At 38.3% G+C, this 23,987-nt stretch overlaps 2 protein-coding genes across 2 annotated transcripts; one reads left to right on the top strand and one right to left on the bottom strand.

The window, feature by feature from the left end:
• On the bottom strand, nt 1-9,843 carry ush1ga (Usher syndrome 1Ga (autosomal recessive)). Its single transcript, XM_079622704.1, has 3 exons — nt 9,509-9,843; nt 4,137-4,587; nt 1-3,203 (listed from the first exon to the last, which is right to left on the bottom strand). Exons 1-3 carry the CDS (start codon nt 9,670-9,672, stop codon nt 2,403-2,405), a joined length of 1,416 nt encoding a protein of 471 aa, XP_079478830.1. The 5' UTR covers nt 9,673-9,843; the 3' UTR covers nt 1-2,402.
• otop2 (otopetrin 2) lies at nt 9,519-23,270 on the top strand. Its single transcript, XM_079622670.1, has 9 exons — nt 9,519-9,633; nt 10,732-10,834; nt 14,485-14,557; nt 15,559-15,874; nt 16,360-16,499; nt 16,583-16,641; nt 17,847-17,995; nt 19,374-20,191; nt 22,182-23,270. Exons 3-9 carry the CDS (start codon nt 14,504-14,506, stop codon nt 22,350-22,352), a joined length of 1,707 nt encoding a protein of 568 aa, XP_079478796.1. The 5' UTR covers nt 9,519-9,633; nt 10,732-10,834; nt 14,485-14,503; the 3' UTR covers nt 22,353-23,270.
• Nucleotides 23,271-23,987: the final 717 nt, after the last annotated feature.

Raw genomic sequence — 23,987 nt, 5'->3', positions numbered from 1 at the left:
GCAAGTTTATGAATTTGTTTAATAGTTACATACCAGCAAATGTCATTATAAATCAAGTTGATGTGTGCGTTATAAAACATGGCTGTAAATGCGGTTATAAATATTGAAGGAAGACATGTAATAATCCAATCACAGATTTGACTTGCTGTACTGGAGACCGGTGCATGACCCATACAGTTTACTGACAATATACTTCAGTTCAACAAGAAACTGCTGTTGTGCTAAACGAAACGGCTCGTCTGCAAGGATCAACAAAGGGTTCTCTGTGTAAGATAACTCAACCATGCATCACACAACACATCCAATTACTCAAGTTTCAAAAAACGTGTTATGGCCAGATACATGTAAACATTATGTGTAACATAATGTGTGTGTGCAGACAAATGCTTTTTTCCTACATACAGTCCCCACAACAGCAAGCAAGATTTGATTAATAATGTATTCAAATTATATACACAAAGTTATGTCTTAAATTACATTTTGTATAGAAATGTGCAGGCACTGAGAAATATGCCCCATAGGGGCAGAAATATTATAAGACTAAGAGCGCGTGTAATGAGATGTGACCTCATTTTCACTCTCTATATTTGCCACATGACACGTGATAACCATTAAATTTGAACTTAATTGCCATTTTTATGCATATTGCGCTGTTTGTGTCAGTTAAAGAGGTAATATAGTCTTTCAGCCATTTCAACATTGGTCCACTATATAAACCTTTACTATAAAAGTTTTATTGCATTACTACAAGATACTCTTTCTTCATACCACAGGTTTTTTTTTAATTCTGCCTATTTTAGAGTTGATTTAGGCTAAGGGTGTTCAATCCTGCTCCATTTTCCTAATTAAACACATCTGAACTAGCTCAAATCAGTTGGGATCACTGTTTTCAAGTGTATCCAGATCTTTCAGTTGAAACGGTGTCATGTAAAGGCAAGTTCACACTACAGGATTTTAAAACATCGGGCTGAACTGTGCAGTTCACACTACATGACTTGCTCTCTGTGAAATCAGGAGTGTTCAAGTTGTTGAGCTGTTCACACCACACGACACAACGTGATTGATCCGCAACAGGAGGTAACTCACTACACGAGTTGACAACAACTCTGTCACCCAACGATTATATCTTGTCTACAAACCACATTTTGTCACGAAAAATCACGCGATAAAACGAACCGGAAATGACGCGAAACAGCATGCCTTGCTCTGATTGGCTGTAGCTCATGACATCACATGTGGTTGAGTCGTGCAACAGCTCAGGATATCTAGCATGCTAGATATTTTTTCTGGGCTCTGCGACGCGTCTGCGAGCGTCTTTGATGCGTTGCTGGCTCTTTCATACTAACAGATTGGCGAGCGTTCATCGGCCGCTAATCCCCCGCGATTTCCACGCGATAACAACCCGACCTGTCGGCGAGCTCAATGATTTGCAAATCGGGCTTAAATCGGGCTTAAAATCCTGTAGTGTGAACTTGGCTTAAGCAAACCCCTAAGTTAATAACTAATGATCTTTGCAACGGAAGTGAATCAGTCAAAACTAACTTTATCTGGACAATAACTTTATTCTAGAGCTGCTGTAAAGCCAAAACCATCTCTGTTACTGTAATCTCCTATTATCACTGTAAAGCTGCTTTGAAACACTATATTGTTAAAAGCGCTGTATAAATAAAGGGGACTTGACTTGACTTTTGGTGTAACAGAAGCAAGCTAGTAAAAGCTGTGCATGTAAACCTCACTCCCCTGGTCTCAAGAGGCCCACTACCGACTGGTCTTTAGCGTTCTTGTTAGCGCGCCCGCCTCCCATGCCAGGGTACGGGTCGAGTAAGACCGGTTACATTGGTGCTGAACTCTGCAGGAGCAGGATTGGACACTCTTAGGGGCTGTTTACACGACACCATGTTCAACTAAAAACGTAAAACTTTTTAATGCGTTTTGGCCGCTCGTTTACAGGACAACGGCGTTTTGGGTTTCAAAGTGCATGTTTTTTTTGTTTTCAGAGCGAATCTCTGAAGACGAGGACGTCACGCACATGCGTATTACGAGTTCAGTCTATAGTGTTTCATCGCCCTCTACTGGCCTGGAGGCAGAATACAGCGTTTTTAGCTGTTTTCGCGGATCCGCGCGAATGGGGATCGTTTTGACAATGGTGTCGTCTGTACACGGAAAACTCAAAGGAAAAACTTTGTTTTAAGCATGTAGTTTTCATGTAAACACACCCTTAGTTTAGGCTTCTGTTTCTTTAGCATCTCTGCTGCATTGTTTCTTCATTGGCCAAATGTTAACAAAGTAACTTTTCCCATCTTCAATGGAAAGAAAGAAATGGTACAATGGTTCTGTAAACTCTTACCAATTCTTCAACTTTAAACATTAATTGAGGTAAAAACAAGACTAATGGAAGAACTTCACAACTCAGTGTCTTCTATGCAACCTGGCTCATCGATGGCCTCCAGTCGGCGCTGGCATGCATCTATGATCTTCTTTCGGGGTCCCAACGGGATGTGAATGCTCTTGAGGTCGGCATCGGAGCATAGCAACAGGGCATCCAGATCGATCTTTTCTCTTTTGAAGACGGGAATGAACTCGTTCATGTTTTGAGTGGCCAGGAACACTTCCAGTGGGCTTGTTTCCGGCTCGTCATCGTCATCCAGTCCCAGCTCAACCTCGTCCCAAGGCAGCTCTTGCACGTTCCTCTCTTGAAGGCTATGGGCGCTACCAATGCTATCGTCATCTAAACTGGGTGCGCGATGCATTCGACTGCGAAGGCGCACATTATCGACCCGATCGCTGCCTGCAAGACTGCCTTCATCTCTGGTACCAATGCCAAAAAGTCCACCGCTCACGTAGTTTCGCCGGAAAACCATGGTTCCCAAACCGGGACGGTTAAAGAGCGAGTCGTGGCCCGAGTCGGTGCTGATCTCCGAGTAGTCCACATCTTGACCCTGCAGGTCAGGTTCACTGATGGCACGCGAGACGGCATCGTCTGTGTCGTTGGGGAACATGTCACGAATGTTGCGACGAGCCCGGTCCTTAGGGTTGACGTACGTGCCCTGCTTCAGAAACATGACGTCGTTGCCTAGTTGTAGGCCGGACAAAGAGCGGACACTCTTCCGGCCATCTTCGTAAATCTTGAATGTCCCGTCACCTTGCTTCTTCTTGTCAAGCTTCCTCTGGATTTTAGTTTTGCGTGTGGCGTGGAGAGTAGCCTAGGGCGACAAAGTTGGCAAAAGGGTTAAAAATCTGTAACTAACATCAAATATTCATAGTTACCCTGTAGTCAATAAACTTATCCCTTAAAACTCTTTGATCACCAAAATGACATATTTAAAAGGGAGAAAAAAAATCTTTATGCGTTCAAATAGCTTGGATGTAACTCTACACCCTTGCCTTATTTAGTATACGCGGTTCTATGAATATGCAAATTAGCCCAACTTACTGAGGTAAACGCTGCACAATGGTGTCGCTCTTTACACCGTCGGACACATAACGGCAATTAATGATAAAGACTAATCAGTCTTTTGCTTGACTGTTATCAAACGGCTAATAACGTGTTGCAAATGTTACACAAACCATGTTCCCGTTCGAATCTCAGAGTCAGAGTCTTTAGAAACGATTTGAACAACTCAAGAATGTCAGTGGAGACATATAGTTCATCATAACATATACATCATACACCCGCCATATTGCTAAATCTACCCGATTTTTGCATAGCAACAGAAAAATGTACCAGGATAGCCTGGCTTCTCTATAGACTCCACTGTTAATGATATGCAAAAGCCCGCCGGCACGTTGATGTGATTGGTTACAAGGTAGTTTGTGGTCTGAAAATCCTAGAGCCAGTTTCAGCCAATGGCACATTGGTTACAAGGTAGTTTGTGACATGTAAAGTACTCATTTTGGTTCACTGCAGTTTTAAGGAGAAAATACTTGTGAATTTACTCATTATTTGTCTTAAAGCACATTTAAAAACACCACATAGACGTATAAACACCATTAAAAACTTGATTTTCACCACAGGAGGACTCTTTAAGTATTGAAAATCGATAGCCTAGAGCGACTAAGTTGGCAGAAATCTGCTTCAGCGACTGGCTTGTAACTAGCATCAACAACTATCGAAGAGCACTCTGAGAGTTTCTGACCTGGGAGTATGGCACATTAGTGGCAGTGTTGAAGTGGTGTAACTTGCGACTCAAGGTGCTGCTGGCGTAGCTGGAGAAGCTCATGGCGTCCGAGACCGATGCTTCGTTTGTCTCTCTCTGAAACTTACGCTCCATACGCCGCCGGTGTTTCTGCTGCAGTTTAACACACTCCTTGATGCGCCGTTCGGCGTCACGGAAAGCCCGGTCCTTCAGTTTGCTCACTAGCTTGGGGTTGAGCGCCGTCTGCTTGGCAGCGATGGAGTCCAGATAGCGCACACTATCCATGTGGTTCTTGGTGGCGGCCATATCCAAAGGCGTGTGGTAATCGTTGTCCAGGCACCACACATTGGCACCAAACGACACCAGGAAGGACAGGCAGTTGAGATGGCCATTGGAGGCGGCCAGGTGGAGTGGCGTGTTCCCCCATATGTCACACTTGTCTGGGTTCCCCCTGAAAGTAGAGCCGGGATAGAGATGCATATCAGGTGTGGCATTTAACGGTGACCTTTATGAAACTAGTAATCCTGTTACTGGAGATCTACCTTCCTGCCAAGTTCAGCTCCAACCCCGATCAAACACAACTGAACCAGATAATTAAGATCTTCAGGAGCGCTTGATAATTACAGACAGGTGTGCTGGATCTGAAGTCTTCAGGTAGTTAGATCTCCAGGAACAGGATTGGACACCCCTGACCATATAATATAAGTTATATACCGGGTTTGAAAGTAACTTTTTCACTCACCGGCCAATTTGGCTATTTAATTTTTAAGTTACCGGCCATTCAGAACATCTACTAGCCAAAAAACTAGTGTGTGCAAAATAAAGTAAACTGTGACATATTATAACCATAATTCTTCATACAGTGACTCCCAGTAACATTTATACAAATTTGGGAGCAAAAATGATTCGACACTTTTAGCTGATCATGTTTTGCTGAAGTGTGTTTTCTTTAATTGCTAATGCGACATTTTTACACACACACTGAACACAATGAAGCATTGCTTGGTCACTGGTTGAGCTAAACTGGTATTATCTAATTGTGTAGTTAAATTTAACAGCTGACAGATATTCAACATAATTCATCAGTGAGACAGACTAACAGAAGGATGGACAAAACCAGTCAAATATCAACTGAGTTCATAACTCTGAGTTATGTGAGAAATGTTGAAGGTGTCTGAATATATTTTGGTTATATAAATAAATATATTATGACATTTGGATTTCATAAATTCATTTCATATTCAAACAAAATCCTGTCACCCAGCATCCTTTTCACCAGACATGTGTTTTAGGAGGACGGATCAATACAGGACAAAGAACACCAAAAAAATGTAGGATGTTGGAAAATAACAGTATTTTCTGTTTACCAAATGCTTTTTAATCTTCACTATTGCTTCAATGCAAATGAACAAGCGCGCCGTTATTTGTTGCGTAGTGACGAGTGTGTTCAAGTAAGCCAGATATGAGCAGATTATGTGCAATACGCTGTATTTAATATATCATGAGGACTCACAAGTATTTGCACTAAATCTGCGCAGATTTGACACGAACTTCCCCAGAAAAGTGAGTACACATAATAAGTAACCCCTGTGATGTGACAGCGTTACACAGCTAATTTGTACCCGCATAATTTTAACACCTGGTTATATAATCTAAGTTATGTTTAATACATAACATGGCAACATAATTCACACATAATTTCATGTGTTAGGTGACACTGGATAAGGCTGTCATTATAACTTGTGTTATACCCCAGGAATAGCTGAGACCACACTGGCAATCCCATGATTTTTTGATTATGTTTTCAGCACTGGCTTGTCATCCGTGAAGGCCGGTGAATAATGCATAGGTCTATGAAACCGGAACAACCTGCACATTTGCTATCTAAAATCATCAAATGTCATAAAAGGGCAAACCGGTGTGTTATATAACACAACGCAATCTCATAAAGCAAATCTTAGCATGTTTTCTTCCGTAAGACAGTGGTCGTCTCTGCTAATGCCGAGCCAGAGCACTGGATCTGTAATATGACCTCCAGCCTGAATAAGAGTAACTCACTGGGTGTCTCCTTACTAGGGAGAGAGATAGTTGCTCAGGTGATGTCACACTAAATTCCTGCACAACCACAGGCCTGATCAACAGAGAAGCTGATTTCTGAATTAATGTCACAGCACGCCATCATTTGACCGCTAGAAATGACCAGAAAATGCATTTTAAGCACATAATTATTCAAAACTGGGTTGAAATATCTACAAACACATGCAGAGTGCAACTGTGTAAAAAGATCATTTGCATCAAGTTCTCAATTTGATGTGATCACACATTTCCAAAGGCTATACGATACACTTTACATTATGACTCAATACAAGCGAATGCATTACGATATGATCATTTGATTGCTTGAAACTAAACTCAGATTGAAACTTTGCTTTGCTTTACATTTGGGCAGTAAAACCCCTCCTAGGTGACTTAGATCGCACTTAAAAAATGCTGGTTTTAGAGTTTAAGTTGATTTATTTCTAAATGTTTAGTTTTTAAAAATTATATGAATGATGCACACAAATACATTTTAAACATATTATTTGAACAAGTATCAATACAATATAGTGAAAACTCAAATCATGATAGTATAATATAATACCATAATATATGATTTGTGGAGCCCTAATTTTCACAATACAGTTAATCTCTCTGTTTTCTACAACTAGTGCTGGCTAGCCTTATTAATGTTTAATGGGTGACAGGTGACGCCTTGCAGTGATGCATTATGGATGAGAAAAGCTGCAAGGTTTTCACAGTTAGCAAAGGGAGCTGTGCGCTGGACTGGGTCAAGCCAGAATTGGGATTATGACCCGCTAACCTGCTTGACCTTGATTTTTTTTTCATCACTTATTTGATCACATACACGTATTGCCCTTTAAAATAAGAGACCCTAATAGTTCCTTATCCAGAACAATCAGACATGTACTCTTGAGTTATGAACGGTCATTTTTACCCCACTAACACTGTCAGATAATAAGATGTATGACTGTCAGAACATTATAAACGTACTGGAACAGGACTATTATATAATACCGTAAGCTATCTCCTAACAAATGACTGCTATATGATCCCCGCCACTCGTAAATGTCTATTTCTACTGGCATTACTATTTTTACCACCATTTTACGGTCCCTATTTCTTAGCAGCTCCTAATAGCGTGAATCTTTATGAGTCACACTGTGTTCTCGTGTCCTGTAATGCACTAACGGCCTCTCGAAAACCTTTTTTTCTGGGCATTGTCGTGGGAATTCATGCTTCAGGGATGAATGACTTAATCACTACAGAGAAGAAACACCCGAATGAAAGGATTAATTACTGAATCCCGATGTGTGCATGGGCATAAGTTGGCTCTAGTACAGAAAAGCGATGCTTGCTTTGCTTTATGTGGAGATCACAGTGGCTTTCAATGGTCAAAGAGTCCGATTATCCATTCAGGACGGGGAGAACGTCTGACAATTAAGAGCTTTTATAAAGGGCCGCTAGCAAACCAGGTCAGCTCTAATGAAAGCTTTTGTGTGTTTGGCTTTTATCTGCCTTCTATCGGCATTAGCAGAGTGGCCTTCGATCAAATCATGTAGAGTTGTTAATGCATCCTTAGTGATAAAACAACTCAAATGACACTGCAAACTAATAAGGGCCACAAAGAAGTATCAAGGGCAGTGTATCCGTCTTAAGGTGCATCCAAGGTATACATTTTTAATCAGCCCATACATTAACAGGGAATCGAACCTATGACCTTGGTGTTGCTAACGGCGTGCTCTCCCAGTTGAGCTACAGAAAAAACGGCAAAAAAAGAACAGTACAAAAATGGATCAGTAGAGCTACAGGAAATAAAATAAAAATTGCCAAAAAAAAAATACCAGTACAAAACTAATCACTATACCTCAGGAACATAAAAAATGCACACAAAAAAATAACAATACAAAAAAATTATCACTATAGCTACAGGACCTGAAAAACATGAAAAAACAAGAAAAAAATACCAGTACAAAAAGCCGGATCAGTAGAGCTACAGGAAATTAAGAAAAAATGCAAAAAAATACAAGTACAAAAAAACCCGGATCAATAGAGCTACAGGAAAAAAAATACTGCAAAAAAAATACGAGTACAAAAATGGATCAGTAGAGCTACAGGAAATAAAAAAAAACTGCAAAAAAATACCAGTTAAAAAACAAATCACTATAGGCCTACCTCAGGATCTGAAAAACATGAACAAAATCTGCAAAAAATACCAGTACAAAAACCGATCACTAGAACTACAGGAACTAAAAAACATGGAAAATGGCAAAAAAACAAACAAAAAAACAGTAAAAAACGGATTCCTAGAATTACAGGAACTCAAAAAACATAGAAAAAAACCCAGTACAAAACCGATCACTAGAACTACAGGAACTAAAAAAACATGGAAAAAGGCAAAAAAGTAACAGTAAAAAACGAAAACAAAACAAGTAAAAAAAAAACAAAACAAAAAAAGATCACTACAACCACAGGAACTCAAAAACACGGGGAAAAGAAACCGGCAGAAAATGCCACTATCTGACTCTTAAAAATGGCTTTTGTTGGTGTAATCAAACAGTCAGTGTTGACATTCAGTTTTACATCATGTTTTTGACTTGAATAAAACCAGTTAGTTTATATGTTACCAGATGTAGCTACGTTTTGGGGTAACCGGTAACACTTTACAATAAGGTTCATTAGTTAACATTAACTAACATGAACTAACCATAAGCAATACATTTATTATTACAGTATCAGTTAATCTTTTTTAACGTTAGTTAATAAGAAATACAGCTGTTCGTTGTTAGTTCATGTTAGTTCACAGTACATTACTAACAAGATTTTAATAAAGTATTAGTAAATGTTGAAATTAACATAAACACAAATTAACATAAACACAAATGTACAAGTGCAGTTCATTATTACTTCATGCTAACTAATTTAGTTAACTAATGTTAACACATAAACCTTATTGTAGAGTGTCACCGGGTAACTTTATAAAACGTTACAGTGAATAAACCTAATCATTTATGGTGTCATGTTAATCTGACTTCAGTAATGGCCTCTGCAAACTGAAATATTACATACAACTACCATAAACATCACGACGAGTACAGATTTAAGGAAGTAGATTGGAGATTGAGAACTGCACACCCAATTAACCAATAAAATCATCAAGCTTTGTGAAGAATCATCCGGTTGTGTTGATGACGACCAATAATGCGGGTGCCCGCGTGACGCCTCACGCAAACATGCGGGTTCAAGACTTCTGCTAAAGTTACGAGCAAACCCAGCTCGGGAATGCGACTGTAAACGAGGACGCGCAGTCTTACCCTCTCGCGACGATCATCCGCAGCGCGTCAAGGTTGCCGTGGTACGCGGCCCATAGCGTAGGCGTCATGCCATCCTCGTCCGGCGCGTTGAGGTCCTTGCGCGTCGCTTCCTTCAGCAGGTCGAGGTACCCATCTCGAGCTGCCTTGTGGTATTTGTCATTCATGGTGATCTCGAACCTCAGCCTCCATCACTCTTTCACTCCTCCACGCGCGCGCGGTGCTTCTGGTCTGAACCCGAGTTGCGCGCTCAAGCCGCGCGGAGTTTCCAAGGACACACGTCGGACGCGCGCGCTGCTCGTGAGGGTGTGGCTTCGGCTCAGTCCTCACAGAAATGCAATCTTTTTCCCATTTGGGATTCAAAATCAAACATTATCTGACGAAAGATAAGACTTTCTGCTCCCAAAACACACACACATATTCATAAACAGCATGAACCAAAACTATAATGTTGTTTAATAAATTATTAGTTCACAAGTGACCCCCAAAACGTTTAAAAAGTGCAAATAATGCATAAAAGATGCTAGTTGTATCATGTTTTAGTTAAAACTTCCTTCTCTCTTCTGTGCCATTTTTTGCAATGACTAGTTTTAGAGATTTTTTTAGTGGACACATGTTCATCATAATATTCATCAAGAATATCCTTAACTATTAACATGATCCACTAATGTTTGACAATCACAGCAAGTTTAAATTCTTTATCAATTATATTTCAATACACACACACACACACACACACACACACACATATATATATATATATATGACACACAAACAAACATTTCGCGCACACACAAAAAAAAAGGTTTGAAATATATTGTATATTCTGGTAATACTTGATATTTTGTTATGAAAATATTGTTTTCATATCTTGAATTTGTAGCTTTATCGGACAAATATCCCCTGAATATTCATGTTTTAACATGAAATACTGTTGCACATTAAATTAAACATGTCATTTCTTCATATTAATGTTGTTACAGCTCTGCGATTATTAATAAACGACCTCTGTGAGTCACCACCAGGCATTAACGCCTGAATTAATAATTGCATAATGTTATTTATGGGGGTTATATATACTGTATGCATGGCATTTCTTTCACGATGTCCCATTACTGTGGCATTATCACACACAGCTCCTCCACTGATGTCTGAAGATTTATTATTTAATCGCACTTGATTTTTTTCTTTCTAATGATGTGTGTATTGTTTGCTGTGTCTGACAGGTTACGGGTCCTTCAGTGTCACTGCAGTAAATCTTAGTGTCGGCCCGTGGATATATGTGCCATGAAGTGGCACGCTCCTCAGAAGGCCAGCGGTTTCTACACTGTAAAACCCAACAAGTTAAGCTAACTCATTTAATTTGAGGAAACTTATTACCTCAATTTAATTAAGTTAACAAAAAACAATAGTTATGAGTACTCTGAACTTATTTTAATCGAGTCCACTAAACAATGATATTTTTTAATACGCAATTAAACTTTACACTGCATTTAAATACTTTATATAGCTGAAACCTCACTATATTGAGTAAAAAAATTGAAAAGACTAACTTTAAATGAACTCAGAGCACTTGCAGTTCCTGCTAGCTCGCAATATCATATACAAACTCAAATCCAATGAGTTAAGCTAACTCATTACATTTGAGGAAACTTATTACCTCAATTTAATTAAGTTTATAAAAAACAATAGTTATGAGTACTCTGAACTCATCTCAGTTGAGTTAAATAAAAGTATACATTGCAGTCAAGAAATTAAGTGATTAATTAATTGATGAATTAAGCGATTAGTGAGCATTAATTATGAACACCTGCTGTTAAACAAGCAGAATCACTGAAAGAAAAAGAAACACAATAACTACAACTGACTTCCAACCACAGCCTTAGATGAAATCAACTTAAGATCAAATATGTTTAAATCTCTCAAGTTCTCAGCAGAAGAGGATTATGACCCATGATTATCCAATTAAATCTGTGGGCAAAGAGACACTTTACGTGGCTTTTCAGTCTGGAAATTCATGTTCAGTCTGTCCAACGTAACGCTGAGGTCACCTGTCAAACCACTACACAAACAACATTAGCAGCTTCACTTATTACTAACCAGTTTTACTTTTGTCATGCATCTACAGAAGTTGTTATTGAGAATGAACAGAGGTTTAGATGATGATGATTTATTGAGTTTCATTTAAAGACACCATGATAGTGGTCAGTGTTTGCTTTAGTTGGGCTCTTGACCCTTGACTTTATAACACCAGATTTTCTTCTGGCTGCTGTAACTGAGTGTTTATATAACACATTTGTTATGGCACATAAGCCAAAAGAAAATATAAACATGTTATTGCGTTTAGATGATGCAAATCAACATTTAATGACTTGATTTTCTGATCTTTTCCAGAGCCTAATCTCTGTGTAAACAGGTGATATGTTACTTGTATTGTTTGTTATAACAGAACTCTGATTTTACTGTAAGGTCCATTGAAGTGACAATATGATTTTTAAAACCTCTATGGTTTCATACTGACTTACACAGACATCAAGAATGAGCATATGAATCTCAACAACGGTGACCAATAAAAAAATATTCATGCCGCAATGTGTGCTGGGAGCAATGGATACATTTTGTATTATGCTAGTACCCAGCATGCATTGCAACATGAATAGTTTTTAATGGTCACCATTGTTGAGGTTCATATGCTGAATCTTGATGTCTGTGTGAGTCTTTGAAATACAATACATTTTTTGTGAACCATTTTGTAATATTATTCATATTGTCTGATGAACATAGAATTGCTGGCGCTTATGCTGTTGAAACACAGTTTTGAAAAAAAATGATTAATATGTTGCCCTTTTTATCAGGGATTAGACTCTGAATAAGATCAGTGAATCAAGTCACAAAATGATCTATTGTCATCATCAGTCCTCAACCATTTATACACAATCAACAATTTTCCATGACTTTTGTACCATTATAAATGTGTTATATAAACACACAATATAGCAGCCAAAGAAAACCTTATGTGGAAAAAGTCAAGGGTCAAGAGCCCAACTAAAGCAAACGCTGATCTCCATCATGGTGACCTTAAACGAAACAAATCATCAACATCTAAACCTCTGTTAATTATAATAATAACTGTATAATAATAATAATTCAAACTGGTTAATAATAAGTGAAGCTGGTAATGCTGTTTGTGTACTGGTGTAATCCTCCTCTTTTATCTTCAGTTTATTTCATCTAAGGATGTGGCTGGAAGTCAGTTGTAGTTCTTGTGTTTCTCTTTTCTTCAGTGATTCGGCTTGTTAACAGCAGGTGTTTATCACTAATCCTCAATCATCACTTAATTATACAATTATTATTCAATTATCATTCTGGGATATAGAAATGTTCTATAACTCATTCAGTTTGAGTTCAATTTCAGTCATTCAAGTTTCAATAATATTTGAGTGCAGTGAACTCAATTTGATTTAGTACATATTACTGTTAGGTTTTACAGTGTACTCCTGGTAAGTGTAGGACACTAAAACTAATAACTCGTGTTACTGTAAATGCTTTTTTTTTTAATGCATCTGCTAATTGAAGAAATGTATCTGCCGAATAATCTTTTACACGGTGAAAAAAAGCTGCTGCATGCATTCATTTTTTTAAGTACAATCAACTTGGATGTTTAAGTCGTTTCAACTTAAATTGCATTAATCTGACTTAAAGAAATTGAGTTCAATCTTGTCTAACTTAAAAAAAAAAGTTGAAAATTGCTTAACTTCTTTTGGTGAGTTAAAGCAATGTAAAAACGGTAACACTTTACAATAAGGTTCATTAGTTAATGTATTAACTAACATGAACTAACAATGAGGATTACATTTGTTAATGTTAGTTAATACAAATACAGCTGTTTGTTCACACAGCATTAAATAATGTTTTACACATACAACCTTTGATTTTAATAATGTATTAGTAAATGTGGAAATTAACATTAACTAAGATTAATAAGTTGTGTAGAAGTATTGTTCATTATTAGTTCATGTTAACTAAGGTAGCTAACTAATGTTAAATAAATGAACCTTATTTTAAAGTGTTACCGTATTATTACTGTAAAGCTGCTTTGAAACAATCTATATGGTTAAAAGCGCTGTATAAATGAAGGTGACTTTACTTGACTTGAACACAAAAACATGTTGTCATAACCTGTACCGTGTTTACTCTTGAAATGCTTATGGATCTACTAGAAATGTTACAAGTCGCTTAGAATAAAAGTGTGTGTATATGATTAAATGTGAATATATAAACACCGACTACCTAAGCATGAATAATAATGCTGCTTTAAATATTGTTAGCATTAATAATCGCCATTAATGCATTGCGCTCATAGGTCACAAAAGAAACAATGGCACAATTCTTCTCAAATTGTTCAACTGTACTCATAAATTTACAATGAAATTGGGTGAGGCTCAATATCGTAATGATCCCGAAAAGCAGAGTAAATAAAAGCTTAATATTTTGTAAACAGATATGGCTGAGGAAAATGAAAGCGTAATATTTGTTGATGACTCAGAGCTGAGGGTGTCTGTTCAGAACTTCACGTTTCCTCCGTCACCAAACACACACACACACACACACACACACACACTGAGAGAGTGGAGGTAGTACAGGTAGCGCTCTTGTTAAACACTGTTATCACAATAGCTGAGGGCCATTGGCTGGCCCTGGTCCAGAGCAAGCAAAGGTGAAATCTTTTTAGTTTTCCAATATTGTCAAGTCAGATGTGAGGATGCAGGTCTCCTTCAGATGAGGGACCGACGCAGGACGAGACGTAAGCGGAAGAGAGGGGAGGAGATCGGTTAGATGCGGGTCCGAGTATTTATACAGCTTGAGGAAGTTAGACGGCTTCTAATTATTTGTCGTGCCAACTGGTCTTCACTTTGCAACTCTTGACTCTTTGCAACTTGGACTCGATTGCAACTTGACTTGTGTTTTCTTGTGGCCAGCTCTTCTAACTCAATCAACATGACGACCAAGGAAGACCTTGAAGCCATCGAGAACCAGATATCCACCATCCAAGTTAGTACCAATGATCATGATTTATTTATTTATTCTTACAGTAAAAATGTTATACGGTAAAAAAAACTGTTAATTGATGAACAGAAAGTTTCCGTACTATATATACGGGGAATAACTGTGATAGATCTAACTGTACATTTAATGTAATTTTTACGGTAAAATAGCGTTAAATTGATCGTTTTTGGAAGTTAAATAGAAAAAGTCATTATATAATTTACACTAAAAATGCTATACGGTGAAAAACTGTTAATTGGTGAACAGAAAGTTTCCATACTATATATATATACGGGGAATAACTGTGATAGATCTAACTGTACATTTAATGTAATTTTTACAGTAAAATATCGTTATATTTACCGTTTTTGGAAGTGAAATAGAAAAAGTCATTGTATAATTTACAGTAAAAAAAAAGCTATATGGTGAAAAACTGTTAATTGGTTAACAGAAAGTTTCCGTACTATATATATATATATATATATATATATATATATATATACGGCGAATAACTGTGATAGATCTAACCATGCATTTAATGTAATTTTTACGGTAAAATAGCGTTAAATTTACCGTTTTTAAAAATGCAATACGGTGAAAAACTGTTAATTGATTAACAGAAAGTTTTTTCTAATGGACTTTAGGGTTTTATGTTACATGTAATGTTGTTAAAGTAATGTTTACTCTGTGATCGTGTTTAGTGTTTGTGCAGCTTCTATATATTAGTATTAACTTTCTCAGCTTGTGATGAGCTTTGATTGATCATGTGACTCTCATCTCCGCTGTGATTGGTGGTTGTCAGTGTATTACAATGGTACAAAACAGATATTAGTACTTCAATATGTTGGTAAATTAACATTATATCATATAATGAATTAAATTTTTTTACTGTAAATTTAAGTTAAGTCCGCAAAACCTAAAATGTTGCTACCGTATTTTTTACGGTAAAATTCTGGCAGATGTTTTTTTTTTTTTTTTACCGTACATTTAACAGATTTTTTTTACAGTGCCACGGAGAGACGGCACTTCACCACCCCGGCCCGGCTCTTGCCCATGGCAGGTTAAAAACAGTAGAGAAGGGCCGAAACTGGGGATGGCTTCTGTCTGGGTTCATCTCCTTAAATGTCTTACTCCTGGGAATCGCCATCGTGAGCGGGAGTGTCTTCAACAAGGTCCAGATCTCTTCTTCTCACCTTCTGATTTTCCTCATCTTACTCGTCATCCTCACCACCGTATGGATGGTTTACTACAAAGTGCACACTTCTCGGGTGTACCGAGCAGTGCTGTATAAAGACAGTCATGCTGGACCGGTTTGGCTGAGAGGTAAGACTTCATTCGTATGATCAAATCCCGTTCTGACAAATGGCGTTGACTGAAATCAAACTGGTATTTGACTGGTTTTGTCCATCCTTCTGTTAGTCTGTCTCACTGATGAATTATGTTGAATATCTGTCAGCTGTTAAATTTAACTACACAATTAGATAATACCAGTTTAGACCAAGCAATGTTTCATTGTGTTCAGTGTGTGTGTAAAAAGAGCATTAGCAATTAAAGAAAACACACTTCAGCAAAACATGATCAGCTCAAAGTGTCTGAATCATTTTTGCTCCCAAATGTGTATAAATGTTACTGGTACTGAAGAATATTTGGGTATAATATGTCACAGTTTACTTTATTTTGCTCTCCTCACTTACATAAATGAACTGTAGTGTCCTGCACACACTAGTAAAATGATATCTGGAGTCTGAATAACTGTAGGTTTGACAGTATATTCTGCAGTGCTGATGTTGTGCTTGTGTCTTCATCAGCTGGACTGGTTCTGTTTGGCGTCTGCAGTGTAATCATGGATATTTTCAAGATAATGTTTTACGTGGGTCGAATCCACTGCGATAATTCGCCCGTGAAAATCGCCTTCCCTGCCGTGCAAGCTCTGTTTGTCATTGTCCAGGTATGAAGAACTGTTCCTGCTCTTTTAGGTTATTCATTCTTCTGTTTATAGATCATTTAAACATACTCACTTCCATATTCCAGACATACGTCTTCTGGGTCCACGCCAAAGACTGCGTACAGATACAGCAAAACATCACACGGTGAGTCCTTGCACTGAAAAAAAACAAAACTTGTAGGATTTACTTGATAAAATCCTTGTTCTAACACTAAGTTAAGTGAACTTTATTGTTTAAGTACATCAAATAATCGTCAAGTTTGGTGAACTAAACAATTTAAGTCATGTCTACATAAGCACCAAGTTAAGTAAACTTAAATATGCACGTTTTGGGAGACCCCATTACTCAATTAAATTGAGGGAACGAGTTTACTCAAATCAATTGAGTTCAATCAACTTATTAGGGTTTTCAGTGTAACACATTTATAAACATAAATTTTACTGTTACTGCTCTGTATAACCTGTTATTATCAAGTAAAACATACTGTTGAAATTAACATTAATTTGACGTTTAATTGAAGTAATTAAGTGAATATTACTTAATTATATTTAATTTCACATATAGAATTAAGTAACATCTACTTAACTAAGTTAAGTAAATTGAACTAAATTACCTTTTTACTCGAACAATATAACACTGAGTTAAACCACACTTTTAAAGGGTGTGCTTTACTTAGAAACATTGAAGTAAATGTATAGATTCCATTATATATCTATATAATAGAAGTAACATGGTACCCGAACACAGAGACTTGGTACACAATGACGATAACATTCGTTTTTGAGTATCAACCTTATTAATTATTCATGCCCCAGTGCATGATGGGAACACTAGTATTAGAAAAGTTGAGTAGGTTTTACTTAATTTTATATTGTTGATATTTACGCTTTAATTTCGACAAGCTTGAATTGAGTACTAATATAAAGTTACTCAATTAGATTCGATTTTTTTATTTTTTTTATTGCCCGAACTAACTTTTTCATGTAGAAATCACATTAGTTTTTTCCCCGTAGCATTTACTTCACCACAGAATCATTTTTATCAGTGTGGTTTCGAGATAAAGTTTGGGTTGTTATATGGTTTAGTCATTTTATTTCCTTGTCATTTGCCATCGTGACCTCATCGTTTAGTAGTCAGGATTAATGGGAAATTCTGACGAATGTAGGCAAACGATCACATGCTTTCAGATCCGTGAAGGAAACGATCTGTTTGTGAGCGACACTTCAAGCCCATTGACTGTAGAGTTTTAAAGTTAGCTCAAGGAAATGTTTGGTTTTGATAGGAAACCTATACTCTTGTATGCTTCTAGTGTTACTGTACAGTAATATTTACTCTCTCTCTTGTTGTAGATGTGGCCTGATGTTGACCTTTTCTACGAACCTCGTGGTGTGGATGACGGCTGTGACTGATGAGTCGCTCCATCAAACAGTGGCTCCAAAGGACCCGTCGTACAACGGTTCCTCAAACAACGGCCACAGCTTCAACGTCACCATACAAGGTGCTCGACATCAGCAAATGCACACTTGCGTACTTATGTGGTATTATTATTAGAAAGAGTATCCAACGTACACTATTAAAAAAAAAAAAAAAGGTAAATTTACGGTAAAAAAAAAAAAAAAAGGCTGCCAGATATTTACCGTAAAAAAAAACGGTAGCACCATTTTAGGTATTACAGACTTACAGTATTTACAGTAAAAAAAGTTTTACATTATCTGATATAATGTTAATTTACCAACATATTGAAGTACTAATATCTGTTTTGTACCGTTGTAATACACTGACAACCACCAATCACAGCGGAGATGAGAGTCACATGATCAATCAAAGCTCATCACAAGCTGAGAAAGTTAATACTAATATATAGAAGCTGCACAAACACTAAACACGATCACAGAGTAAACATTACTTTAACAACATTACATGTAACATAAAACCCTAATTTTAATAACTGATTAGAAAAAACTACTAAGAAACATAGTTATTTCAACAAAAATGCATCATACGTGAAGTGTCGCGCAGGGAATTGTGCGAATGTCAATTTACGTTCTTTTCACTGTAAATTCTACAATGAATGACTTGTTCGTTTCACTTCCAAAAACTGTATTTTACTGTAAAATGTACGGTTAGATCTATCACAGTTATTCACCGTGTATATAGTACAGAAACTTTCTGTTAACCAATTAACAGTTTTTCACCGTAGCATCTTTTACCGTTAAAATCACGATAATTTCAGTTTGTCATTGGTTTGCAACTGATGCTTCCAAGCAATTCTCAATCAAACCTCATTCATTGCCCAGACAGCAACATATTGTCGGCCCAGATCTGGTATACGCATGAAATTAGGGATGCACCGATATGAAAAATTTGGCCGATAACCGATAATTCTTTATATTTGAAAGCTGATAACCGATATATCGGCCGATAAATCTAAATCCATATTTTTATATATCTATTGAGAGCCTGATTACAAAAACAAAACTCTCATCATTAAAATCCATGTCCCAAACACACAATTATACCGTTCTCATTATAATTTTATGTAGCCGATATGACAGACTCTTGTACTTTACTGTATTTTCCTTTTCGAAGTGATTCGAATCATATTTCAAGCAATTCAAATCCATCATGTTGAACAATGCGCATCTGAAGTGTCTCAGCTGAAGGAAATAATACAGTATTTATCGGGTTTAATATATCGGACACATTTTCTTATCGGGCCGATAACGATAACATTAAAAACAATACCGATACCGATATGGTGGCCGATATATCGTGCATCCCTAGCATGAGATCCACATGTAGGCCGACTGTCTGATTGATATGCTTAATTTGTCTATACGTAGAGCATCCTCTTGACGTTCTCTGTTGTTTTCCAGGCCGCGCTGAGGTCAGCGATTGCCAGTGTATCCATGACAAGTGTGATGTTTTCGAGAAGACCTTTTACTACCTGTACCCCTTCAACATCGAGTACAGCCTCTTCGCCTCCGCCATGGCCTACGTCATGTGGAAGAACGTGGGCCGGCAGATGGACGAGCACCACAGTCACAAGCTGCGCTTCAGCCCGTGGGACGTCCTAGTCGGGCCAGTGGCGGGTCTGATCATCCTAGTGACGGGTCTCGCGACATTCGTGATTTACGAGGTGGACGTGGCCAAAGGAGACCCGAAAAAGACTGAGGGAGCGTTAATAATGCATTACATCATGAACATCGTCGCCATCCTTCTCATGTCCGTCACGTGTCTAATCGGTTGCGTGATCTTCCGCATGGAAAAGAGGGAGCAGGTGTCGGGGAAGAACCCAACAAGGAGTCTGGACGTTGGGCTTCTCGTGGGAGCGTCTTTAGGACAGTACCTCATTTGCTACTTCATAATCGTCGCGGTTCTGGCGTCAGGGGTCATGGGGAACACGGACGGGCTCAACCTGGCCTGCGCTATGCTGACCGTGATCCAGTTGTGTCTGCAGAACGCCTTCCTCATCAAGGGCCTCCACCGGGAGCCGTTCAAAGAGACGGAGGCCACGAGCACCGTGTTCGCCAACGTCATGGCGGTGAGAGAGAGAGACCCGGAGAGGAGGAGCAGCTCGATCGTCCCGGCTCACACGCTGCCCATCCCGCTGGGGATCCTTCAGAGTCGCCTCTCCTGGAAGAGGAGGGTCCTCAAGGAGATCTGCGCATTCCTGTTGTTCTGCAACGTCATCGTGAGTATCTGACCCTTGATGCTTTTTATTGAGTTATATTCGTTAAAGGCCCACTGAAGTGTCTTGAAACGCGCAGCTTTGTTTGATGCGTTGACGTAACTTCCACTGAAACAGGAAGACATATTGAATGGCTCCGCCCCCTTTTCAAACAGCCAATGGCGTTTAGTTTCCCTCACAGACTGAGAGTCGTACTTGACGGCCCCATGAAAGCGAATCCGAGCGCTGATGATACGTTGGATGGGGGGATACACATTTTTTCATTCTTTTACATTATTATTTATTTGTTACACAAAGCTTAAGATTAGGCCCTGTTTACAGCTGGTATTAAAGAATTAGTTCACTTTAAAAAAAACTTTTGCTGATAATTTACTCACCCCGATGTCATCCAAGATGTCCATGTCTTTCTTTCTTCAGTCGAACAGAAATTAAGGTTTTTGATGAAAACATTTCTCCATATAATGGACGTCAATGGGCCCCAAACGGTTCAAGGTCCAGATGACAGTGTCAGTGCCGCTTCAAATGGCTTTAAACGACACCAGACGATGAATACGGGTCTTATCTAGCGAAACGATCGCTCATTTAAAAAAGAAATAAAAAAGTTTAAGTTTTATAAGCACAAATGCTCGCCTTGCTCTGTTCTGTGATGCGCGTTCTTGACGTCACGTAATACGCGATTACGTTGAAAAGGTCAAATATACCTTTTACATACATTTTTCTGTAAAATAAGACAAGAGCTTGTAAGAATTCTAATGCAAAGGCATGAACAGATATATAAATAGTAAGGCTAGCTAAACAACTGGAATGATCTTCAAAACCTATTGCAGGAGGCAGAGGTAGCTAGCATCTGCTTTATGTGGTCAATAAAGTTATGCTAGCTTATTTAGCATCTAACTTATCAGCTTGCTATCTACTAGATGAATACATTTGTATGTGATATTTGCAATTTAAACAGTGAATAAATATATTTCCCCATAATATTAATATATTATGTATATAAATATAATATTCTTCTTAAAGTAAGAAAACTTACTTCACTTTGTTTAGTCCACCGGCTCAAATGTGTGGCTTCAATAGTCTTGTGCTTTGGGCTTCTGCACATGTGATGGAGGCGTGCACAGCGCCAGTAGGGGGTGTGGTCTCAGGAGGCGTGCACAGCGCCAGTAGGGGGTGTGGTCTCAGGAGGCGTGCACAGCGCCAGTAGGGGGTGTGGTCTCAGGAGGCGTGCACAGCGCCAGTAGGGGGTGTGGTCTCAGGAGGCGTGCACAGCGCCAGTAGGGGGTGTGGTCTCAGGAGGCGTACACAGCGCCAGTAGGGGGTGTGGTCTCAGGAGGCGTGCACAGCGCCAGTAGGGGGTGTGGTCTCAGGAGGCGTGCACAGCGCCAGTAGGGGGTGTGGTCTCAGGAGGCGTGCACAGCGCCAGTAGGGGGTGTGGTCTCAGGAGGCGTGCACAGCGCCAGTAGGGGGTGTGGTCTCAGGAGGCGTGCACAGCGCCAGTAGGGGGTGTGGTCTCAGGAGGCGTGCACAGCGCCAGTAGGGGGTGTGGTCTCAGGAGGCGTGCACAGCGCCAGTAGGGGGTGTGGTCTCAGGAGGCGTGCACAGTGCCAGTAGGGGGTGTGGTCTCAATAGCAGAAAGCAGTGTGCTATGTGCTTGAGGAATGGCTTGGATATTCAAGTGTATTTGAATGGCATCTGTTTGTTTTAGTCAAGATTATGCTAAAATATACTTTCCTCAACTATATTTAAGTTCCCTATGAAGAGCCAACCCTCAACTTTGAAAATTCCCAGTTTATTCCCGTTTATTCCCATAAATTCCCATGGAATGTTTCCATCTTTGAAAATTCCCAGTTTATTCCCATAAATTCCCATGGAAAGTTTCCATCTTTGAAAATTCCCAGTTTATTCCCGTTTATTCCCATGGAAAGTTTCCATCTTTGAAAATTCCCAGAATTTTGCAACCCTAATAGTAACCCAGTGTGTGTGTGTTTTGCAGCTGTGGATCATGCCTGCCTTCGGAGCCCGGCCTCAGTTCGACAACACCGTTGGATCGGACGTCTACGAGTTTCAGACGTGGGCGGCGGTGGTGAACATCGGGATGCCGTTCGGGATCTTCTACCGGATGCACTCGGTGGCCAGTCTGTTCGAGGTCTGCCTCGCCTCGTAAACCAGCTGACCGCCCATGAACTGTACGCGCTTATGCACATTGTAAAATATAGATATTTTTTATAGTATATTTTTTGTTTAGGTGAAAGTGAGATTTTGTACTACATTTTTATTGGACAACACAACGATGTGTATGTGTGTGTGTGTGTGTGTGGAGAGATCTAGAACATGTTGAACTGAAATCCTTTTTTAATATGTGAATTAGGGCTTTGACTCCAAACTTCGTGATTCAAATATTTTAAAAAATAATGATATTCGAACGAATATTAGTCAGCCTTTAATATTCAAACCTGTTATGGGCATTATTTCTTCTAAAGGTTTGCTTGTTAACCGTGTTTTCAATTCGGATTGCGAGGCTTTTTCACGCCTGGTGAAGTTGTGGATCTCGAGCTCATATTATTGGCCATCTGGGCTCCTGTAGGTGACGCTAGCGTCCTGGTTAGCGCCTATGTGTACCAAAACAATGGGATTTATTTATTTTTTGATAAGAACAGTGGCTAAGACCTGTCGAAAGCATACTGTGTGTTTAATCCAGGGTCTGATTTTTAATATTTAAAAAAAATTACTGATACACTGCCCTCTAGTGGACAGAACATATACAACTTAAGTTTGATACCAATATAGGTCTTACTGAAGGCTTTTAATGCTCAAAATATATTCTAATATTAATAAACAAACAAAGTTCGAATATGATTTTTGGGCAAAAGTCAAAGCCCTAGTGTGAATGAATATTTTCTGAAATATGGCCCCTGTTACAGGTGTTCGTGAAATCCTCGGGAATTATCCCGGAGATCTCATTCCCAGTTTCTGTTTCTTCTGGACACTATGTACCCAGAGATATAAATGAGCACACATATTGCTGTACTCCCCGTTTTACTTCTTCATTATGAATAAATGAAGTCTGAACACAAAAAACGTGACACAGTGTGTGTTTTTTGCACTCTATATCCTCTCAATATATTGGGACAAATTTTGCACAAATACACACACATTAAAACACATGTACAAATGCAATGTCTTGATCTGCTCCACGAGCTCTTATATATAAATACGGCCACAAATCAAGAGCAACATTCGGTTTTACGGTTATCGGCACTTTAAACAATATGATGAACGTATGCAGAAATTCATAAACCACAAGCTAATCTTTCTATTTGATTGTTTATCATATTTTTCATATATGTAGCCAGTAGTTCCACTTCAAACATCAAGCGATATTTACACAATCTCGATAGCAAAACTGATATGCAGACAAAAATAGAGATATTGATATACCATTCAACAACTGCTATATAATACTTTGGAAACAACATTTTTTTTTTGTAAATTTTCATGATGTACACGACCAGCCAAAAGTTTGGGATCGGAGAGATTTTTTGTTTGAAAAAAAAAAAAAAAAAAAAAGTAATATTGTTAAATATTGTAACAATTTGAAATTACATTTTGATTAAATTAAATAAATTAAAAATGAAAGTAAAAAATATAAAAGCATTAAAATTAAATATATTTTTAAATTAAATTAAAAAAATATTATTATTATTTTAAATAATAATAAATACATTTTAATTTATATATATATATATTAGGGCTGTCAAAAGATTAATCGTGATTAATTGTATCGAAAATAAAAGTTTGT

The sequence above is a fragment of the Phoxinus phoxinus genome, assembly GCF_949152265.1.
Source record: "Phoxinus phoxinus genome assembly, chromosome: 1".
Classification (NCBI taxonomy): Eukaryota; Metazoa; Chordata; class Actinopteri; order Cypriniformes; family Leuciscidae; genus Phoxinus; species Phoxinus phoxinus.
The sequence above is the reverse complement of the archived record's forward strand: the minus strand, read 5'-3'. Positions and strand labels throughout refer to the sequence as shown.